The sequence below is a fragment of the Oryctolagus cuniculus genome, chromosome 16 (genome assembly GCF_964237555.1).
Source record: "Oryctolagus cuniculus chromosome 16, mOryCun1.1, whole genome shotgun sequence".
NCBI classification, from domain to species: domain Eukaryota; kingdom Metazoa; phylum Chordata; class Mammalia; order Lagomorpha; family Leporidae; genus Oryctolagus; species Oryctolagus cuniculus.
The window spans coordinates 67,158,309-67,178,509 of record NC_091447.1 but is presented as its reverse complement, the minus strand read 5'-3'; the positions used below and the strand labels follow the sequence as shown (position 1 = coordinate 67,178,509).

At 60.5% G+C, this 20,201-nt stretch overlaps 1 protein-coding gene across 3 annotated transcripts in view; it reads right to left on the bottom strand.

Moving 5' to 3' along the window:
- DNMT1 (DNA methyltransferase 1) overlaps positions 1 to 20,201 on the bottom strand; it is a 43,448-nt gene that overhangs the window by 8,124 nt on the left and 15,123 nt on the right. For all 3 annotated transcript variants that reach the window (XM_070059151.1, XM_070059152.1, XM_070059154.1), the window contains exons 5-24: positions 19,868 to 19,943; positions 18,521 to 18,590; positions 17,504 to 17,538; positions 16,774 to 16,858; positions 14,271 to 14,305; positions 13,492 to 13,579; positions 12,141 to 12,175; positions 11,455 to 11,536; positions 9,396 to 9,430; positions 9,053 to 9,098; positions 8,875 to 8,949; positions 8,691 to 8,800; positions 5,660 to 5,778; positions 5,058 to 5,150; positions 4,770 to 4,921; positions 4,487 to 4,674; positions 4,219 to 4,402; positions 2,523 to 2,620; positions 2,204 to 2,351; positions 735 to 850 (exon numbers count right to left, since the gene is read on the bottom strand). In XM_070059151.1, the coding sequence (XP_069915252.1) occupies positions 735 to 850; positions 2,204 to 2,351; positions 2,523 to 2,620; positions 4,219 to 4,402; positions 4,487 to 4,674; positions 4,770 to 4,921; positions 5,058 to 5,150; positions 5,660 to 5,778; positions 8,691 to 8,800; positions 8,875 to 8,949; positions 9,053 to 9,098; positions 9,396 to 9,430; positions 11,455 to 11,536; positions 12,141 to 12,175; positions 13,492 to 13,579; positions 14,271 to 14,305; positions 16,774 to 16,858; positions 17,504 to 17,538; positions 18,521 to 18,590; positions 19,868 to 19,943 (1,870 nt within the window). The remainder of the gene's footprint in view (positions 1 to 734; positions 851 to 2,203; positions 2,352 to 2,522; positions 2,621 to 4,218; positions 4,403 to 4,486; positions 4,675 to 4,769; positions 4,922 to 5,057; positions 5,151 to 5,659; positions 5,779 to 8,690; positions 8,801 to 8,874; positions 8,950 to 9,052; positions 9,099 to 9,395; positions 9,431 to 11,454; positions 11,537 to 12,140; positions 12,176 to 13,491; positions 13,580 to 14,270; positions 14,306 to 16,773; positions 16,859 to 17,503; positions 17,539 to 18,520; positions 18,591 to 19,867; positions 19,944 to 20,201) is intronic.

Below are 20,201 nucleotides of genomic sequence, written 5' to 3'. Positions count from 1 at the left end.
GACACCCATGCATTGTTTCTCATTTTCTACAGATTTTTGAAGACTCCCTGTATATGTGAATTTCAAAATTCTTGCCGGGGCCAGCACTGTGGTGCAGCGGGTTAGTGCCCTGGCCTGAAGCGCCAGTTCGAGACCCAGCTGCTCCACTTCCAATCCAGCTCTCTGCTATGGCCTGGGAAAGCAGTAGAAGATGGCCCAAGTCCTTGGGTCCCTGTATCCGTGTGGGAGACCCGGAAGAAGCTCCTCGGTTTCCTGGCTTCGGATCAGCGCAGCTCCAGCCGTTGTGGCCATTTGGGGAGTGAACCAACAGACGGAAGACCTGTCTCTGCTTCTCTTCTCCGTGTAACTCTGACTTTCAAATAAGTAAATCTTTAAAAAAATTCTTGCACCGGCATCAACCTTAAAGATTGATTTACTTGAGACAGAGACAAGAGAGCTCCCCTTTGCTGGTTCACTCCTTGAATGCCCACAACGGCCAGGGCTGGAGCCAGGAACTCAATCCGGGTCTCGCACAGGTGGGTGCCAGGGATCCAAGCAGCTGAGCCATCACCTGCTGCCTCCTAGGGTGTGCATTAGCAGGAAACTGAATTCAGGAGCTGGAGCCAGGAATCGAACCAGGGTACCCGGACGTGGGATGCAAGGCCCCTTAACTACTCGGCTAAAGGCCTGCGGTAGACGTATCTTTTACCTCACTCATGAGGAAGTGCCCCGAGGTCAAGGGCAAGCACACGAACCTGGCCAAGTACAGGGGCTTGGAGGAGTCATCCGGGATCACAGAGACGCAGTCCCCCACTTCGAGGGTCTCCGCGTCGATGCACACCTTCTCGTAGTAACTCTTCTTCCCGTCGACCTGCAAACCGAAGCGGCGTTCCAGGGGAGGGCACTTGACGGCCCTGCCAGGCTGCCCCGAGGGACCCCGCCATGTCTAGAACACCCGACTCATCTCGTCCCTTCTGAGGTCAGCCCAGGCAGCTCCCCGACCCCCGCTCTGCACTCCAGCGCCAGCGGCCACCTGGGCTCCAGTGTTGTTTCTATAGCACCACAGCCCGCCTGTCACCGAGGTCCACGGCCACCTTCAGACCCAACTCCTCCTGCCCGCCAGCCCCTTCGCCCCACCTGCTCCAGTCACACGAGGAAAGCTGGTGGCCACTGCAAGGCCATGCTTCCCCAGCTCTTCCCCTGCTGGCTCCCATGAACTCCAAGGTCACCTCGCGGCCCAGCCCCACCCCCACGGCACTCCCCCCACCTGGCAGCACCCATCTGTCCTCCTGCAGGGGCTTAGCCACATCTGGGGCCTAGACCAGCAAGGGCCGGGCCCCCAACCTGACGGCACCTGTGGTTTGTGGACATCAGCAAGTGAGAGTGAGGGGACGCCTGTCACCCGAGCTTTGGTAAAGGCACTGGCCCTCTGGCTGATGGCCACCAGCACCTGAACACACCCATTCCCTCCAGACGGGGCTGTGACGGCGCTCGTCCAAACCAGCTTTGAAGGCTAAACTGCCCAACGCCCCACCATGTGTCAGAGGCCCCTCCCCCGTGAACAGTCACATGGGAGGCAGAGGGGCCGGTACTGTGGTGCGCCAGGTTAAGCCGCTACCTAGGATACTGGCATCCCATTTGAGGGCCAGTTCCAGTCTTGGCCCAGCTCCCTGCTAATGCGCCTGGGAAAGCAGCGGGAGATGGCCCATGTGCTTGGGTCCCTGCCACCCACATGGGAGACCCGGATGGAGCTCCCGGCTCCTGGCTTTGGCCTGGCTGTTGTGGCCATTTGGGGAGTGAACTAGTAAGTGGACAATTTCTTCTTAGTAACTGACTTTCAAATAATTAAGTCTTTAAGAAACAAGGCAAAGAGACAGAGGAGAGAATTCCCTGCAACAGCTGGGAGCTAGGAACTCAATCCGGGTCTCCACGCGGGTGGCAGGGACCCACTTCTGCGCCATCGCTGCTGCCTCCTGGGGTCCACACTAACAGGAAGCTTGAGCCAGGAGTCGGAGCTGGGACTCGCATCCAAGGCCCCAAGTGGGAAGTGGGCATCCGAGCCATTCGGATACACCAAATCCCCACTCCTGGGACGATCGGGAAGAGGGAATCAAGCTTCTCTGGTGCGTGGCCAGGGGACCTCTCAGCCGGTCCTGCTGCCCCAGCGGCCGACGGGCAGGTTTCTGGGGGCCTGGCTGGCGGGAGGCGGGGCGAGGAGGCTCACCTTGACCGCGTCCCCACTCCAGGAGATGCGGTTCTTGTTCTGCTTCTTCTTCTTCCCCTGGTGCATCTTCCTGGGGGAAGGCATCTCTGGGATGTTGTCGTCCACCTCCTCGTCGTCATCGGCCTCCTTCATGGCCATGTTCGGGCACCTGCGAAGTCGCCCGTTATGGCTCAGGCCTCAGGCCCCTCTGCAGGACGGAGCCAGCTGGGGCTGCCGTGGTCAGGCCTCGGCAGGGCCCCCGCCGGCTCTGCACGGGTGCGTCCCTCACAGCCCAGGCCCCCGTGCCACGGCGCCCCGACCGCCAGCTGGCCCGACTCACCGCCTCTCCTGGCAGGCCTGCTTGCTCCGGCCACTGCCCCCGAACTTCACCATGTCCTTGCACGCCTTGCACTTCCCACACTCGGGCTGCTGGCAAACCTGGAACAGCATTGCACGGGCCAGTCAGCCAGCCACTCCTAATGCAGCCTGTAACTCCTGGGGAAGTGTAGGTTTTTTTTAAAGCTTGTCTGAAAGTCAGTTACAGAGAACAAGATAGAGAGAGGTCTTGCATCTGCTGGTTCATCCCCCAGATGGCTCTAACAGTCAGGGCTGACTCAGGAGCTCCATCCGGGTCTCCCACGTGGGTAGCAGGGGTCCCAATGTTTGGGCTATCATTTGCAGCGTCTCCTAGGTGGTCAGCAGGGAGTTGGATCAGAAGTGGAGCAGCCAGGACAGGAGCAGCCATCACAGGGGGCGGCTTTACCTGCCGTGCCACAATGCTGGCCCCGAGTTGTAATTTAAAGTGTGCGCGTTCTACCTCATGAGAGGCATCAGAAAATCAGAAATAAGACCACCACCCCTGGGACAGCAAAGGGAAGAGGCCAGCCAGGCGAAGCGGGGAAGCAAGGAGCGACGAGGGTGGTGAAGGCGCAGCGGGGAGCCGCGTCCCGACACGAGTCGGGTGCTCCCAGCCGCACCCCAGTCGCTCTAAGTGGAGACGCGCACGAGTGGCTTGGCTCACGACGCTGCCGCGTCACTCATCACCCAGAAGCTGCCTCCGGCGGCCAAGTCGGATTAGTCACCCGGCGAGACCCGGCAGCCCGGCACCTGCCGCTCCCACAGCCAGCAGCGCAGCCAACCCGGGTCGAGAACGCCAGGAAAGCTGCCGAGGACGCGCCGCAGGTCCCCTAGTCAGGGCGCACCGCCGGCACCAGGAGCTGTGGGGCCCCGGGGGGACATGGGCGGGGTCTCTGCTCCATGCCAGCACTGCACCGCTTTAGAGAAGGGACTGCAGCATCGTGGATTTTGGGGGGGGGGGGGCCCTGGACCGAGTCCCCTGCAGATGGGGTGCCGCACACTAGGCCAGTCAAGAGGAGTCGCCTCGACCTGGCCCATCAACACGGGACATCCACTACAGACAACGGAAGCGGGAAGTGAAGGACTGTCAGGACTCTTGCACCACGTGAGAACACTGAACACCAGGCAGGAATGGTGGAGACACACAAACCCGCAACAGGCACGGAGAGCCGGAGGGCAGGCTCTGGGGCAGCGGCTGCGTGTCTGTGTTTGAGTGGCCACCTGAAGTCAGCTCACCTAGCGGAGAAGCAGAATCCACCTGACGCCTTGGTTACACGGCTGGGGATTAGCTCCTCCAGAGTGGGGGACACACACACGCACGGACACACGCACGGACACACGCACGGACACACGCACGGACACACGCACGGACACACGCACGGACACGGGGAATTCACAAAGGGAGGCCTTCAAAGGCCTCAGCTCCAAGTCCAGCAAACTCCCCTGCAGCCCCGAGGCAGCAGGGAGCTGCCCGCTGGGGGGGCGGTCACTCCCGCGCACTCCCCCTGGGCAGAGCCAACGCCCCGCGGGGAGCCAGGCCCGAGCCAGGCCCTTCGGTGGCAACAGCAGCAGCGACAGCGTCCCCCGTCCCCTCCCTGCGCTTCCGGCCGACAGCGCGAGCACCAGCTCTCCCTCCCCGCTCCCGCTGCCAGGGTCCCGGGCAGGCCCCGCGGCGGTACCTCGCAGACACCACAGCGCCGGCGTTTGAAGGCGTTCTCCTTGTCCTCTCGGTCATCCTTCTCGATCTGCTCGGCGAAGAAGGTGTCGAAGATCTGGTAGACCAGCTTTGTGGTGGTGGCCTTCGTGGGCCCCTTGTCCTTCTCCTTGGCGGAATGCCTGATGGTCTGCCGCCGCTCCGCCCGCCTGTGGGGACAGGGGGCCCCTGTCTCAGCAGACCAGGAGGCGGCGCAGGCCGCTGGGCTCCGGCACCGTCCTGCCGGGTCTCACCTTTGCCCCAGGGTGACCCCGGCCAGCTTGATCAGGTCTCGCATGCAGGGGGTCAGGAAGATGGGCTGCTCGTCGCTGTCCTTGGCGTCGTCGTAGCTCTCCACCTGTCCCACCACAAACTGGGCGTGGCGGAGCAGAGAATCCTCCGTGAAGCGGTTCAGGTTCAGCGAGGAAGGGGGAACGGTGGTCTGGAAGGAAGGACAGACAGCGGGAGTTTCCCGACTGCTTAGGCCAGGCTGTGCCGCGGCGGCGAGGCTGCGCGTCCGGGGCCCGAGCGCCCCACCTCGATCTTGTTGATGAGGTCCTCGTAGGTGGAGTCGGGATTGCTCTGCAGGAACTCGACCACGATCTTGCTGATGTAGATCTTCTCCTGCATCAGCCCGAAGATGGGCGCGTAGTCGGGGCTGGGGTCCATGAGGATGTACTCGGCGAACGCTGCGGGGAGGCGGAGGCGCCGGTTTGCTCCACGTGGGCGAGGCTCCCATCACCGTGGCGAGTGTTTCTGTCCACTGACGCTCACGGTTGCAGAGAGCACTGAGCCCAGCCCCGCCCACGGCGGCCACACACTTACAGGTGCTGAAGCCGATGAGGGCCTTCTCCCCGCCATCGAAGCCCGTGATCCACCACTCGTTGATGGGGCCAAGGTTCTTGCCATTGACACCGCCTAGAAGCAAGAGCAGGGAAGTTTCCCAAAAGGCCATGAATCAGGTGCCACAAGGGAGCGGGCGCTTGGGCGCTGGGCCTAGTGGCCGAGACACTGCTTAGGGTGACCACGCACGCATCAGGGTGTCTGGCCCCTTCCCAGCTCTGGCTCCTGACTCCAGCTTCCTGCCAGTGCAGACCCTGCAGGGCAGGTGATGGCTCAGGCCACTGGGCCACTGCCACCCATGTCGCAGACTGCCATCGAGTTCAACTCTGCTTCAGCTCCCTGGTCGCTGAGGGTACTGGGGAACGTGCTAGCGGTTGGGAGATCTGTCTCTGCCTCTTAGACACACTAGAGGACAAAACCAAACCCAGGAGGCAGTACGCCCAGCTCCCTTGACATTTCTTCCAAGTGATTGTACAAACAGCTGCTCATGGCAGTCTCCGGCCCGCCTTCTAAAGGGCACAGCTTTTCTCGTGTCGCTTCTTGTCAAAGTATCTGCCCCAAGCCGCCCCGGAACACCCCCGCACCTTCCTGCGACGGGTTGTCCTCGTAGATCGGCTTCGCTGAACCCGAGAAGCAGAGCTCCACGTTCTTCTCGATGAGGCCGGTGTCGATGGGGCACAGGTGGCCGTGCTTACAGTACACGCTACAGGGGACGGAGAGCGCGCTCAGCAGCCAGCGGGGTGGGCGGGCGCAGGGCAGGGGGGGGAGCAGGGGCGAGTCCAAGACCCCGCTACCTTTCAGGCTGCGGGGTACCAGGTTAGCTCTGGGTCCGCCACTCACTCCGTCTCTACCTGGCCTCCCTCCTGCACGCCCAGAGTACGCGTGAACCTCACGGCTGGGCGTCCGGGGCAGTGCTTGGGACGCCCACACTGGAGAGCCTGGGGTTCCAGCTTCCCCAACGCACTCCCTGGGAGCCGCAGGCGATGGGCCCAGTACTCGGGTCCCGGCCACCCACGCGGGAAACGTGGATAAAGTTCTGGGCTCCTGGCTCTAGCCCGACCCAGCCCCTGGCTGTTGTGAACAGCTGGGGAGTAGACAAATGGATTGAAGAACTTTGTCCTAAGTGCAATGAGAAACTTAAGATGTACGTCTGAAGGGGACAAAGGGACCAGTGACAAGGCAGCTGCTTCCACAGCTGCTCGCTCCGTCCCGCGGCCCTCGCCTCTCCCCAGCTCCAGACGGCATCACCTGAAATAAGCCCCAAAGCCATCACAGTCGCCCCTCACCACTCAGCCCCCGCCCACCTGCTCACTTATGAATCTGCGCGGTCAGGACACTTCAGATCTGAGTGGCACCTGAAAATGTTACTGACACCCGCCCTAGAGCAGGCTGCAGGACAACTTGCAGAGGTGGGGGGGGGGGCACAGCAAGGAGGGGTTTCTGCCTCCTCTTGGGGGCACGGCCTCCCAAGTCAGGGGACCCCACAGTGTCCCTGCTCTGATGCGCCAACACGTGGGAGCAGATTCTTTATCAAGAACAGAAACACGAGCAGACCAGGGACCTGGGCAGGGGGGCTCTGCTCAGGCCAGCCTCAAGGGCCATTCTTGTCCAGAGGTGCCTGGCTACCCGAGTCCCCACATAGGGCCTGGGCAGGTCTCAAGAGGGTACCCCTGACTCACAGCGCAGCCCCCAAGCCCATGGTGTTCACCCTCAAAGATCACCAAGTTTCTCAAAATGCATGCCTCCCGCCGAGCTCCCCTTGTACGTATTGGGGGGCACAGACAGGTCGCAGGCTGGCCCTCAGGAGGTAGGGTCCAGTGGGAAAGACGGACAGACAGCCTGCGCTGGGGGAGGCCTGGAGAGGAGGTGTCAGGCTCTCTGAGGAGAGATGTGGGAGAAGCTCTGAGTCGCCACAGGCCACACCCTACGTGCTGCCACCAGCCATCAGGGCCAAGTGCAGAGGTACCTAGAGACCCTAGGCAACCCAGCGGTCTGGCTCCTGAGCCTCACGCTGCAAGGCCTGGGACACCCCGCCCTGCGGGAACGCACCCACAGCACACCCTGGTTCACGAAGAACCGAGGCGCCCGCGCCAGGTGCGGCCCTGGCCCCACTCCTGCTCCGAGCCTGCTGTCCCGAGGGTGCCGCAGGGAGGCTGGCGGGCCCGGCCATCTGCTCTGCACCACAGGGTGGGCCAGGGGTCAGAGGTCCATGGCCCCACACTGGGATGGCCGTGGACATGTGAGTAGACCTGGACACCAGTGGTGGCTGTGGGACAGGACAGACACAACCAACCACCCAGATGTGCAGGGTGCAGCCGCACACAGAGGGCTCATCCCAGTGGTCATGGGAACCCCAGCTTGGGTGAGGCATGTGTCAGGAAGGCGACCCAGGAGTGCTGCCAACAGGTACACCTGGGGGAACCCCAGCTCTGTCTCTTCCCCAGGACAAGGAGGCAGGGCTGCTCCCGGCCCTAAGCAGCAGAGGAAGCCTGGGAAGCAAACAGACCTGGGGACATGGGAGAGCCCGGGCCTCAGCCCACGAGCAGGGGCAAGGGTGCAGCTTGGACGCCACAGGCCAGCCCTCAAATGCCAGTCAGCGTGCCTTAGCCTAAGGCCGTGTGACCCAGGCCCGCCCATCCCACCTGCGCTGGAATGTTCCTACCACACACCTCTGGTCAGCACAGGCCCACCCTGAGCCCCTGCCACCGTGGGGGGCCCTGGCCACGGTGACCCCTATACCACTGAGCCTCCGCTCGCCAGGCCTGGGAGGTCTGTGGCAGCCGCCGCAGCCTGAGCCGCGGGGACCCGGAACCTGAACCGCTCCAGAGTGTAACACCTGGAGCCACAAGTAGAAAACTCTGACAACTTAGTACCATGAAACTTCAGTACAAACTAATGTGTTCTAACACTACAAAAGCTGACAAATGGTTTGGGGGGGATTTTCTAGAATTTGTTTCTAATAAATCAGGCATGGTACAAAATAGAGGCCAGTGCTGTGGCATAGCTGGCTGAGCCACAGTCTGCAGCACCTGCATCCCATAGGGGCGCTGGGTCGAGTCCCTGGTGCTCCACTTCCCATCCGGTTCCCGGCTAATGCACCCGGGAAAGCAGTGGAAGATGGCCCAGGTGCTTGGGCCGCTACACCCACATGGCTAAGAAGCTCCTGGCTTCGGATCAGCCCAGCTCTGGCTGCTGTGGCCACGTGGGGAGTGAAGACCTTTTTCCTCGGCCTCTCCCTCTGTAACTCTGCCTCCTCTAAGAGGCAACCAGAAACATCTCTAGTCCCAAGCGCTTCGGAGAAAGGACACCAGCTGGCCACCTGAGGCCACTTGTCTTGAAGGGGGGGTCCCACACGCTGGATCCACAGCACCCACAGAGCTTCTAGATAGGGACCGGCAGGATTTAACCCGCAGTTTTCACTGCCAAAAAAACACAGGCACAACCGCCAAGGGCAACTCCGCGCCTCACCGCGAGTGCTAACGCCTTCAGAGATGCCGCAGGTTAGCAGCTGAGGGGCGCTGGGGCCCTCGACCAAGGTGGCGACGTGAGGGCAGCACGTCCCGCAGTGATGCAGGCAGACACGCACGCACACGTACACGCGCATACAGCCCTCACCTGAAGCAGGTCAGTTTGTGCTGGGGGAGGGCCTCGTAACTCTCAAAGCCGGACTCATTGGCATCGAAGATGGACAGCTTCTCATTCGTCAGCATCTGCGGCTCCTCCAGCTGTGGGACACGGGACGTCACACCGGGGCTGCCACCCCGTGGTAGGGAGAAGGCCGCGAGGAGCGGGCACTTACCGCGTCCGGGGGGTGCTGCTCGTACTTGAGATCCGGGTCGTCCAGGTACTGCCCGCACTGCACGCACTTGGGAGGCTGGGAATGAGGGAGGGAGCAGGGAGGCGCTCGGACAGGCTGCTCCAACGGCCCCCACCGGGCTGCCCCTCCCCCACCCCGTCCCCAGAGGCCCACTCCTTACCTTGGGGTTCACCTGGACTTTGTTGCGAGCCGTTTTTTTCTCAGTTCTAGGGGGGAAAAAACCACACAGGAGTGCTTGTTCTTTGATCACTGCATGATGAGGATCAGCCCTGTCCGACAGGACACATGACCCACCCGACAGGAGCACCAGTCGCCACGGGAGGGGCATGAGTAGGTCTTTACCACCCGGAAGATCCTGCCCGACACGGCAGAAGTGGGGCTTTGGGTCCTGTGCCCACCCACCCCCACCCAGGAGGTGGCCACAGCTGCTGCAGCAGCTCCCTTTGTCTTTGATTCTAGAACAATCAGTGCAGTATTTCTGCAAGTACAAAAAATGGACTTACGGTTCTTTGTGCGTAGTTTTGCGTCTCTTCTCCTCCTAAGTGAAGAGAAAGGAGCACTGGTAAGTATTTTACACGCGCACGGAGCTTCAGAGTTAAGAACTCTGCACGTGGGACTGTCCCAAAACACAGCAGGGCTCAAGGGCGAGAGACCCAATTCACTTAGTATCTGAAGTCTTAGAATCAAAAAATCCTTTAGGCCGGCGCCGCGGCTCACTAGGCTAATCCTCCGCCTAGCGGCGCCGGCACACCGGGTTCCAGTCCCGGTCGGGGCGCCGGATTCTGTCCCGGTTGCCCCTCTTCCAGGCCAGCTCTCTGCTGTGGCCAGGGAGTGCAGTGGAGGATGGCCCAAGTGCTTGGGCCCTGCACCCCATGGGAGACCAGGAAAAGCACCTGGCTCCTGCCTTCGGAGCAGCGCGGTGGCCATTGGAGGGTGAACCAACGGCAGAAGGAAGACCTTTCTCTCTCACTGTCTACTCTGCCTGTCAAAAAAAAAAAAAAAAAAAAAAAAAATCAAAAAATCCTAGCACCATCAACTTCCGTAGGAGATTCATGAGAGGCCAATATGAAAGACATGAAATGGGATAGCTCCGGTGGCGGGGAGGGTTAAGCCACCGCTTGAGATGCCAGCCAGTTCTAGTCTCAGCTGTTCTACTTCTGATCCAGCTTCCTGCTAATGGGCCGCCTGGGAGACAGGTGATGGCGTGAGGGCTTGGGTCCCCAACTCCCTTGGGGAGGCTCAGTGGTGTACCAGCCTCTGGCCTGGCCTAGCCTAGTGGCTGTAGGCCTTTGGGGAGTGAACCAGGAAGCCAAAGCTCTCTGTACTCCCCTCCCCCCACACTGCCTTTCAAGTACATGAAAATTCTGAAAAAAAAAAAAAAAAACAAACAAACACTTAGGGCCAGGTTTGAATCCAGGCTGCTCTACTTCCAATCCAGCTGCCTAGTGTACCTGGGAAGGCACTGGAAGATGGCCCAAGCACATGGGCCCTCGCACCCATGTAGGGGACCCAGAAGAAGCTCCTGGCTTCAGATCAGCTCAGCTCCAGCCGTTTGAGCCACTTGGGGAGTAAGTCAGCGGATAGTAGACCTGTCTCTCCCTAATTCTGCCTCTCAAATCTTGAAGAACTTCCAGTGAACAGGGGAAAGAGACCTAGACTAGGCCCGGCCTGCCAACTCCCAGGGAAACACTGGATTTAGGTAGTGACGTCCAAACCAAGGCGAGCGCGCAGGAGGGCTTTGTAACAGACGCAGCAGGCGGCCAGCACCTGAGCCCAGGACCAGCGCCAACACTGCCCCGCAACTGCCCCTTCCTGGGTGCCCCTAACAGGAGCCCCGGCACATCCCACAGCTTCTCTAGGACAATTAGAAGCCCTTTATCTGTCAGGGAGTCTGCAGGAGACAGGCTGGGAGGCAGACCCGACTGGCAAAGATCGAAACCACACCGGCCTTCTACAGCTTCCACGTAAGAGTGGGAAAACCAGAGAACTTGGGACAAGTCAAACGCGAGTAGTCTCACGCACACCACACACGGCAGGCCCGAAGACGCCCCGCCTGGCGACGCCATCGTTGTCTTAGCTTCTGGCGCAGGCCCACGCCACCATGTTCACCCAGGGACAAGACTGACAACACACAACCCAACCAGCCTCCTTGTCATTTAAGCAACATGTGACTGAGGCAGGGACCCTGTATCGGTCCCGACGGTGATGAGGGACACGTGGCCACAGCCCAGCCTCATAGCGTCACCATGTCACGCCTGCTCTTGGTGCTGTGGTTGTTTACTGCCAGAGTCTTTTAAGAGCCAGTTTAAGTATTCCAGTAACGCCTGGGTTTGTGCAACAGCAGGGTGGGGTGAGGAGGATGGGTGGGGTTTCGCTAGGACAAGCCCGGCCACGAGCTGGTCACTGCGGGGGAATGAGCGCCGGCAGGGCCCAGACCCTATCCTTTGCGCTGCATTTCAGGACAAAGGACGTAAGAAGTGTCCGTTTTTAAGATCCATCGAGTGCGCTGGCCGAGGGGCCGCTGGGGATAAAGTGGGACTGAATAGGGCCCCCGGCTCTCACCTTCTCATCCTCATCCCGTTCGTCAGAGCTTTGTGGGTTCACCCGCTCAGGTTCTTTCTCCTCGGGTCTCCGTTTGGCGGCTCTGTTGAGTGAACAGATACAGTAGCTATTCTCCCAGAGAAGCCAACTCTGGCCAACTCATACCGAGAACGACAAACCAGGGCTGGTGCTGTGGCAGTGGGTTAGGCCACTGCGACACCGGCATCTACACGGGAGTGCCAGTTCAGATCCCGGCTGCTCCACTTCAGATCCGTTCCCTGCTGATGCGCCTGGGAGGCGGCAGGTGATGCCCTAAGTGCCTGGGCTCCTGCCACCCACCTGGGAGACCTCGATGGGGCTCCCGATTCCAGCCTGGTCCAGCCCAGGTCATCGCGACCATTTGGGGAGTGAACCAGTGAGTGGGAAACCCATCACTCTTCAAGTAAAATCGTATGGGGACAGGGGAGAGACAAACTATACCTATCACAGGGCAGAACATTCCAGGGGCTGTAAAGGAGGGGCACTAACGGGAGGGGCTGCAAACCGAGGGGCCAAGGTCGGAGCTGGTGTCGGCCCTGCCCTGAGCCATCCAGCTCCTGGCGGCACCAGCCAGCCCGGGCACTTCTGGGTCACCCCAGCCCCCTGCAACATGAGCGTGGGCACTCTGGGAACAAGCAGCACGCGACACACATGCGTTGAACACTCACAGGTCTTTGGGTTGACTTCTGGGCCTCCTTTCGTCCTGAGAGGGGAGAGGGAGGGAGGGAGGGGAGGAGTCAGCTCCTGGGACAGAGCGACACAGACACCAACACCAAAGCACCGGGACCCCGGTGACAGACGGGGAGACCGGGGCCCAGCACAGGGTAGGATGAGACTTCCGACTCTTCCTTCCTTAGGTCCCTGCCCACCAGAGGGTGCAGAAGGGTCTCCCCGCCCAGGGGCCAGCCAAGTGTTTCTGCGAAGGGCCAGGCCCCCAGCGCTCACGTCTGTCACCACGGCTCGCCTCTGCCAGCCAGCCAGAGGCTCTGTCCCCCTAAGGCTTTACTGATAAACCAGGCCAGGCAGGAGGCTGGATATGGCCTTCGGGCAAAGTCTCTGCACTGCCCTGGAGCAGCTCCGCGGAGCAGGGAATGTTGCATGGACGCTTTGTGTATGTCAGCTCTGTCAGGAGCGACACGCGGCCAGAGGCAGGAGGGATTCAACCGAGGACACTGGCACGGGTCACTAGAACACGTAGGAACCCCCAAGACGCCCTTCTGGCAGTCTACGCGGTGCGTTCGCATGAAGCAACACATCCAAGACCGTGTGTGAAGACAGAAGTCGGCAACATCAGAAGCCGAGTGCTTGGGCCTCAAAGCCCTTCGGGCCCACAGTGCCGGCTGGGAGGTAAGATCTCTAGCCCGAGGGGACCCGGGCAAGAGGTCTGGACAGGAAAGGCGACAGACAGCACCAGCTGGTTCCTCCGCTATCGGGATGAGGACAGCCCCTCGCCAACCAAGGCAGAAGGGAGCCGGCGCCCGACCCAGATCATGACCTGGGGCTCCCCGAGCTGCGCGTCTGCATCCCGCCATCTCCCTAGCACAGCCTCTCAGCCGGACGGCGAGGAGCTCGTGCCCCTCCCTGGGGTGCAGGACCCTCGCCGGCCTCTCCTCTCCCAGGGCCCCTCCCCTGCCGCAGGTGGTCAGCCCTCCAGCATCCACATCTGCTGACTCAGCCAATCCCAGACTGAAAACATGTGAAAAAAATGCATCCATATTCGTTTTTCCTTGTCATTATTTCCAACAACACAGCATGACACTGAGGTAGCTTGGACACCACATCCGGTGTTGCAAGTTACCCCGGTGACAGTCTATGGGCTGTGCAGGGGCTCCATGGAGACAGCATGTCGCTTTACAGCAGGGACTCGGGCACCCGCGGATTCCGATAGCCCAGAGGGGTTCTGGGACCCACGTCCTGTCGGCACGTGGGGCTGGCTCGAACCTGAACTGCGCCCCATGCCATCTCCCAACCCAAGGGGACCAGCAATAAGGGAGAAAGAACACAAGGGTTCCGCTTTACTTTCTCATCGCCTTCTTCCTCCATCTCGGCCTGAGTTCCTGGTCCGGCTTCCTGGTCGGGCTCCTCCTCGGGTTTTGGTTTGGGTGTCCTGCCACAAAGAGCACACGTGCCGGTCAGCCCCCGGAGCCAACGCCACCCCTCCCCAGTCCCCTTCGCAGGGGGCCCAAAGGCACATGTGACGTCATGCTCTTCAGGAAGACCCCTGACACAAGATGTGACCGGCGGGCACAGACGCCAGGGCTGAACACAAGCCAGACCACAGGACTGCGCCCATCTGAGCCTGTGTGTGACCACGAGTGCTCCATCACCCACTGCAAAGCCTCCACCTCCCCAGCCTGTGCCCTGCCACTCGGGGCAGGCACTCAGCCCCGCTCGCGACTCAGGCCTGGCCTCAACGTGTGTCTGGCGGCTGCCCTCGCCAGGGTCACCCGGGGACGCTGCAGAGTCCCCACCAGCAAGCAGGCCCTCACTGGAGGCACTGTTTAACCCTGAACCACCCAGGCTCCGCATGCATGAGCTGAGAAAACCTCCTTTGTGAGCTGGGCTGTGGCGTTCAGGACAGACCAGGCACTTGGTGCTGGAAGGCCAGCACCTTCCCTATCACGTGGCCGTGGCGGAGGGCCTGGGTCAAGCTGTGCCGTGGCCATCTGGGCTCCCACAGGCAGAGCTGACCATGCACTCCGAGCCTAACTAACATGAGGGCTCTGCACCCACCCACTGTTCTCCCACAGTCCTGCCGCCATCCAGCCCCCAGCACCAAGCGCGCCAGGAATACTCACAGGTCTCTGGCCTGACTCCTGAGCCGCTTTTCTTCCTAGGGTAAGGAAACACGGGACGGTTAGTTCTCTCCCACCTGGCCCTGACCTACTGAGTGTTCTGTGGAAGCGAGATTAACTGGTCCTACAGTCTGGGGGTAGGAATGAAGACCGTCTCCCCGACGGCCCAGGTGCTCGGGCCCCTGCCATGCACATGGAGACCTGGATGGAGTTCCAGGACGCTGGCTCAGCCGGGCCCAGCCCTGGCCGTAGCAGCCATCTGGGGAGTAGACCCACAGGAGAAGGATCGCTCCCTCCCTTTCTCTGGTTACCCTGCTTTTCAAATACATCTTTTAAGATTTGAGACAGCAATTTTTTGGCTGTTCCTGATTAACTTGAAAACATACACATAAACATTCCCAAACACGTAACCATTAGTAATAGAGGACAGTAATTTATTTCAGTTGAGTAAGCCGACGGGAAATGAAGGAAAGTCTTACAAAACAGATCACAGAGGCTCAAGTGCCCTTACAGCAAGGTTACTGTCGTCCGTGCCGACCACCGCACGGAAAGATCACCTCTCAAACGAGGACTAACAAGCAGCTCCGTCTCCAACATGGCCAGCAGCACTCACGGCCTGGGCTTAAAGGGCCACGCACACGGGCCGGTGTTGCGACAGCCGGCTGAGCTGCCGCCTGAACCCCGGCATCCAAGGCATTCAGTATCAGCACCAGTACAAGTCCCGGCTGCTCCACCTGTGACCCAAGTCTCTGCTACTGTGCCTGGGCGAAGGGCCAAGGACTTGGGCCCTTGCCATCCTCCTGGGAGACCAGGAGCGAGTCCCAGGCTCCTGGCTCAGGCCTGCATCACTGCAGCCATTTGGGGAGCGAACCAGCAAGGAGACGGAGCTCTCCATCACTGCTTTTCCAGGAAAAGAAGCGCGAGCCAGAAACTAGACATACCTCACCTCACGAGACAGTGACTCAGCAAATTTAACCTCAGAAATTGCACACAAGGGAGTTGGTCGAAAGCAGAAAGGCCAGTGGTGCTCGGAGACACGAGTGCAGCTTCCTACCGCAAGAGATTCCAAGAGCGGGAACAGGGGAAGGCAAACCCGCCGGAGCTGCCTGCACCTGTGGCCGCGGGCCGTGTAGCTGCAGGGACAGAGGACAAGCCCCCGGCGGCGGCAGGTCCAGGAGCCCCTGCACAGCCTGCTCAGTCCCCCGGGGGCGCAGCACAGCACGGAGCTCTGCCCTCCCCCAGGTGCCCCAGCCCCCAGGTCTCCAGGACCCTGGCTCCACGTGGCCCAGGACCTCCAGAGCCAGAGTTCTGGGGAAACAGCAGCTCTGATCTCAGACAAGAACGCAGCGTCACGTCCAGACCATGCTGCGGATCTGGCGCCTCCCAGGAGCTCTTTGTGGGGCTCGTGTTGCACACAGAGTTAAAGTGCTGCCTGAGGGCCGGCGCCGCGGCTCACTTGGTTAATTCTCCACCTGCGGCGCCAGCATCCCATATGGGCGCCTGGTTCTAGTCCTGGCTGCTCTTCCAGGCCAGCTCTCTGCTGTGGCCCAGGAGGGCAGTGGAAGATGGCCCAAGTGCTTGGGCCCTGCACCCGCATGGGACACCAGGAGGAAGCGCCCGGCTCCTGGCTTCGGATTGGCGCAGCGCTGGCCGTAGCAGCCATTTTAGGGGTGAACCAACAGAAGGAAGACCTTTCTGTCTCTAACTCGGTCAAATAAAATTTAAAAAATGATGCTGCCTGGGAGGTCCGCCTCCCACAGCCAAGCACCTGGGCTGGAGCCCCAGCTCTGCTTCCAGCTCCACCTTCCTGCCAATGCACACCCCGGGAGGCAGCAGGCGAGGACAGCTCAGGTACTCGGGACCCTGCCACCCAGTCGGAGACCGGATGGAGTTCTTGGCTGTTGGCTTTGGCCTGGCCTAGACCTGGCTTCTGCAGCCATGCGGAGAATGAGCCAGGAAGTGGGAGCTCTGTCCGTCTATTTCTAGAGAAATAACTTGAAAGTTCTCCTCATGAAGACCTTGTCAGTGACTAAGTAGCAGAGGCCTGCCTGATGCCCACGCCCGACCCTGAGGTTCTGACCACCACCAGAATCCACTTCCCACGTGGCGAATCAGAACAAGGCTGACGAACTGCAGGTTAGGCCACTGCCTGCACCGCTGGCATCCCGCATCAGCACGCCGGCTCGAGCCCCTGCTGCCCTGCTTCCAATTCAGCTCCCTGTTCATGCGCCTGGGGAAGCAGCCCGTGTCAGCCCAAGTTCCAGGCTGCCGTCTTCCACCTGGCCCAGCCCTGGTCCTGGTAGCCGTTTGGTGAGTGAACCAGCGGACAGGAGAGCGTTCTGCCTTTCAAATAAATCTTAGAAGCAAATGCAGTTCTGTTTAAGCTAAGTCAAGGCCACTTTGATGATCAGCCAGTCATTCTGCTCCTATATATTCCATAACCCTGCCCCCACCCCTGGACCCCAGTGGGCGCTCTGAGGTTAAGGCGAAGTTGCCAAGGACTTACTCTATCACGTCTCTCTTCTTCCCCTACGGCGAGGGTTCCTGGGGTCGTGTTGTCCGGTTCTTCTGCAGGAAGAGGTTCAGGGACTCTGTTGGACAAAGTGACACACAGCCAGGGTGACTGACGCGGGCTCCTTCTCTGGAATCCATTTTCTCCAGCAGTCTCCCTCTCCCAGCCCAAACACCGTCCCCATCTCCAGAGGCCTCGCTGGACATCCAGGACTGAGTGTGATCTCTGCACCTGCTGCTGGCTACACGGGCCGCTCGCCCGAGTCACTTCTGTCACTTGTCACACTGGGGACAGGCATCCTCCTGGGACACCGACATCCCCCACTGGAGTGCCTGGGTTCCAGCCCCAGCTCCGGCTCCAGTCCAGCTTCCTGCTGACCCACACCCTGGGAAGCAGCACGTGACGGCGGAACTACTCAGGCCCCTCATTCCCACGCAGGAGACCAATTCAGCTGCGGGCTCCTGGCGTGGGCCCGGCCCAGCCCTGGACGTCGCAGGCATTTGTGAAGTGAACCACCAGGTAGAAGGTGTCCGTCTCCGCCTCTCTGCCTCCCAAAAAAATGCAGACTGGAGTTCACAATCTGACCCCAAACTCCGCATCCTCACGGCAGGGCTGTGGCTCCCACGGAGCACCATAAAGCTCTCGTTTCTAAACCCTGCAGGAAACGAACTTCCGCAATGAAGTCGGATGCGGAGAACAGAAAGGGCGTGGTAACCGCTCTTACCGTTCTGTGGATCTGACTCTCCGTCTCTTCTCCTCCTGTGTGGGGTTGGGAAGAACAAACACCAGATATTGGCTTCCCAGGAAGATACCACCACAGGCGTGAGTCAAGGTAAACACACAGGACGTGGCGAACAACAAGGCGGGGAGGAGGGGCAGGGCTGGCCATTTGCAGACCGCTCTGGGCAATGGTCCGCCCACCTTTGATGCGCCGCCTCCCTCTAGACCAGCCGAGGCCCAGGAGGGGCCAGCAAGCTCCTGGCCCCTGGAGACCGCCCAGGGACCCAGTGGCAAAGGACCAGGCCCCCCTTCTCGTGTCAGGAGTTCTAGAACCTCACAGCATCCCAGGTGGCCGTGGGGGATTCCCACCAGGCAGTGACAGTGACAACCCCAATGGGCGCTGGCTCTTTCTCAGCTGAGCAGCCCACCCAGCCCACTGCTGTCCAAGTTCACGAGGCTTCCCGGCTAGCTCGGGGGTCCTCGTGTTTGTGTCCGATTGAAAGAGGATGAAAGCATGTGGGCAAATAGTCCTGTACCTTCTGATCCCTACCTGGGACCGCAGAGGAACACGCACACACACGCATGCACACGCACGCCCTGTGAGCAGTCTACAGACTGCACCCGGTTCTGCTGCCATTATAGTCCCCAGGATGTCACTACTGGGGAGAGCAGGCCAATGGTGCACGGGACCTCTCGTACCAGGTGACACGGAGCCCCTAACAGCCGAGTGCAAATACATACGAGTACGTGGGACCCAAGATTTCGCCCCTAGATGGGCGGGAGCTGCAGCAGCAACTCTTCCTGGGGCCCCCTGAGTCCCGGCCCGCCCTGTAGGGTTCAAGCTTGCCACGTTCCCCATGCTGCGCGCCGATGCCTTCAAGTCAGGCCCTCAGAAATCCTGCGCTCACACTCCTCCCACTGGCTGTCCCCACAGGCTCCTGGCCACACGACGCTCGCACGTGAGGGCACGGTGAGCGAATCCAGCCCCGCAAGTGCAGCCGAGGCGCCGAGGCCACCCTACCTGGTCCTTTTCCTCTTCGGACTCATCCGACTTGGCTTTTTCCAACTCCTCGGGCTTCCGTTTGGTAGGGCTGTCACACGGAGAGAGGCTGGCTTAGCTCAGAGACCCCAGATCCCCCGGGGGCCCCATCTGACTTACGCTCCTCCTTCCCAACACTGACTCAGGACCTAGATGGAGAGGCCAGTTCCCTCCCAGGGCCTCCCGAGGCCAGGACGCCCAGAGGCTTCTGCTCGACTGGGTGCCGCCATCGAGCCAGCCCCGAGCGGTCACGGCTCTGGACGCTCCTCCGTGGCTGCTGGTGTCAGGGAAGGGGACCCGCAGGCCTGACAGCCACCTAGGAGGAAGTCAGCCTCGCCAAACAGACCCGAGTCCGACCAGGCCTCCGGCCCCAGCTGCCTGTCTGCTACATGGCTTGCTTACCACAAATGGGTCAACAGGAACGTGAATTACGTATGTCTATTTCATAGAAAGACGTCCTTACGTTTTACCTGGCACGAGCAGTGTTAACTTTTGATTTTTTCAAAGATTTGTTTGAAAGGCAGAGTTAGAGGAAGAGCGACATTTTCTACCGGCTGGTTCACTCCCCAGATGGCCACAACAGCCGGAGCTGGACCAATCTGAAACCAGGAGCTCCCTCCAGCTCTCCTGCTCCAACACGGGTGCAGGGACCCAGAGTTGGGGCCTCCCAGCTGCCCTCCCAGGTGCGCTTAGCCAGAAGCCAGATCGGAAGTGGAGCAGCCAGAAGGGAGCAGCCGGGAAGCAAACCCGTTCCTTTATGGGATCTACCGGCGCCACAGGTGGTGGCTTTACCTGCTGTTCCACAACACTGGCCCCTCTGTGTTGCGTTTTATGAGACAGCCTGCTAAGGGACAGATATTTGGCACAGCAGTGAAGTCACGTGAGATACCAGCATCCCGTATCAGAGTGCCTGGTTCGAGTCCTGGCGTGTGGCTTCCTGCTCATGCACAGCCTGGGAGGCAGCAGGGGAGGGCCCAAGTATTTGGGTTCCTGCCACTCAGGTAGGGGACCCAAAGTTCCAAGCTCCTGGCTTTGACCTGGTCAGTCCCAGCTGTAGTAGGCTTTTAGGAAACGAACCAGCAAGCGGAAGATCTGTTTGTCTTCCGTCTCTCTGCCTTCCAAGTCATTAGAAGGAAGCCATGATCTTTAGGGTAAAGACAAGGGATGACGTCCTCAGAAATGCTACTCACAGATGTCTCAAAGCCAGATAAAAACCCATGTGGTACTGAAGTCCCGACTGCCAAGTCACACCCCACCAACTCCATCTACACTCGACCAAAAGGCAGCTGGCCCCGAGAGGCGGCAGCGGCCCATCCGCTATGTACTGACCCCTTGGCAAAGTGAGACGTGATGGTGGTCTGCCTGGTGATCCTCCTCGTCACCATGGGGCTCGGTAAGTCTTCCACTGTTTCAGGGGAAAAAGAGAAAGCTGCCATGAACAGGTGGGCCCGCAGCCAGCGTGCAGTCCTTCAACGCTACCCAGGTGCCGCGGGGAGCCAGGAGCTGAGGCCAGAGCCCTTCAGTTTCTGTTCCAGTCAGTAACCAGCCTGCCAGCACCAGCAGCGGCACCGCCGGCTCGCTGAGCCGTTTCCCGCGGGTTCCTAGGAGGAGCCTGAACCAGACAACGAACCAGAACGTCCCCTCTACCATCACAAGATGAAGT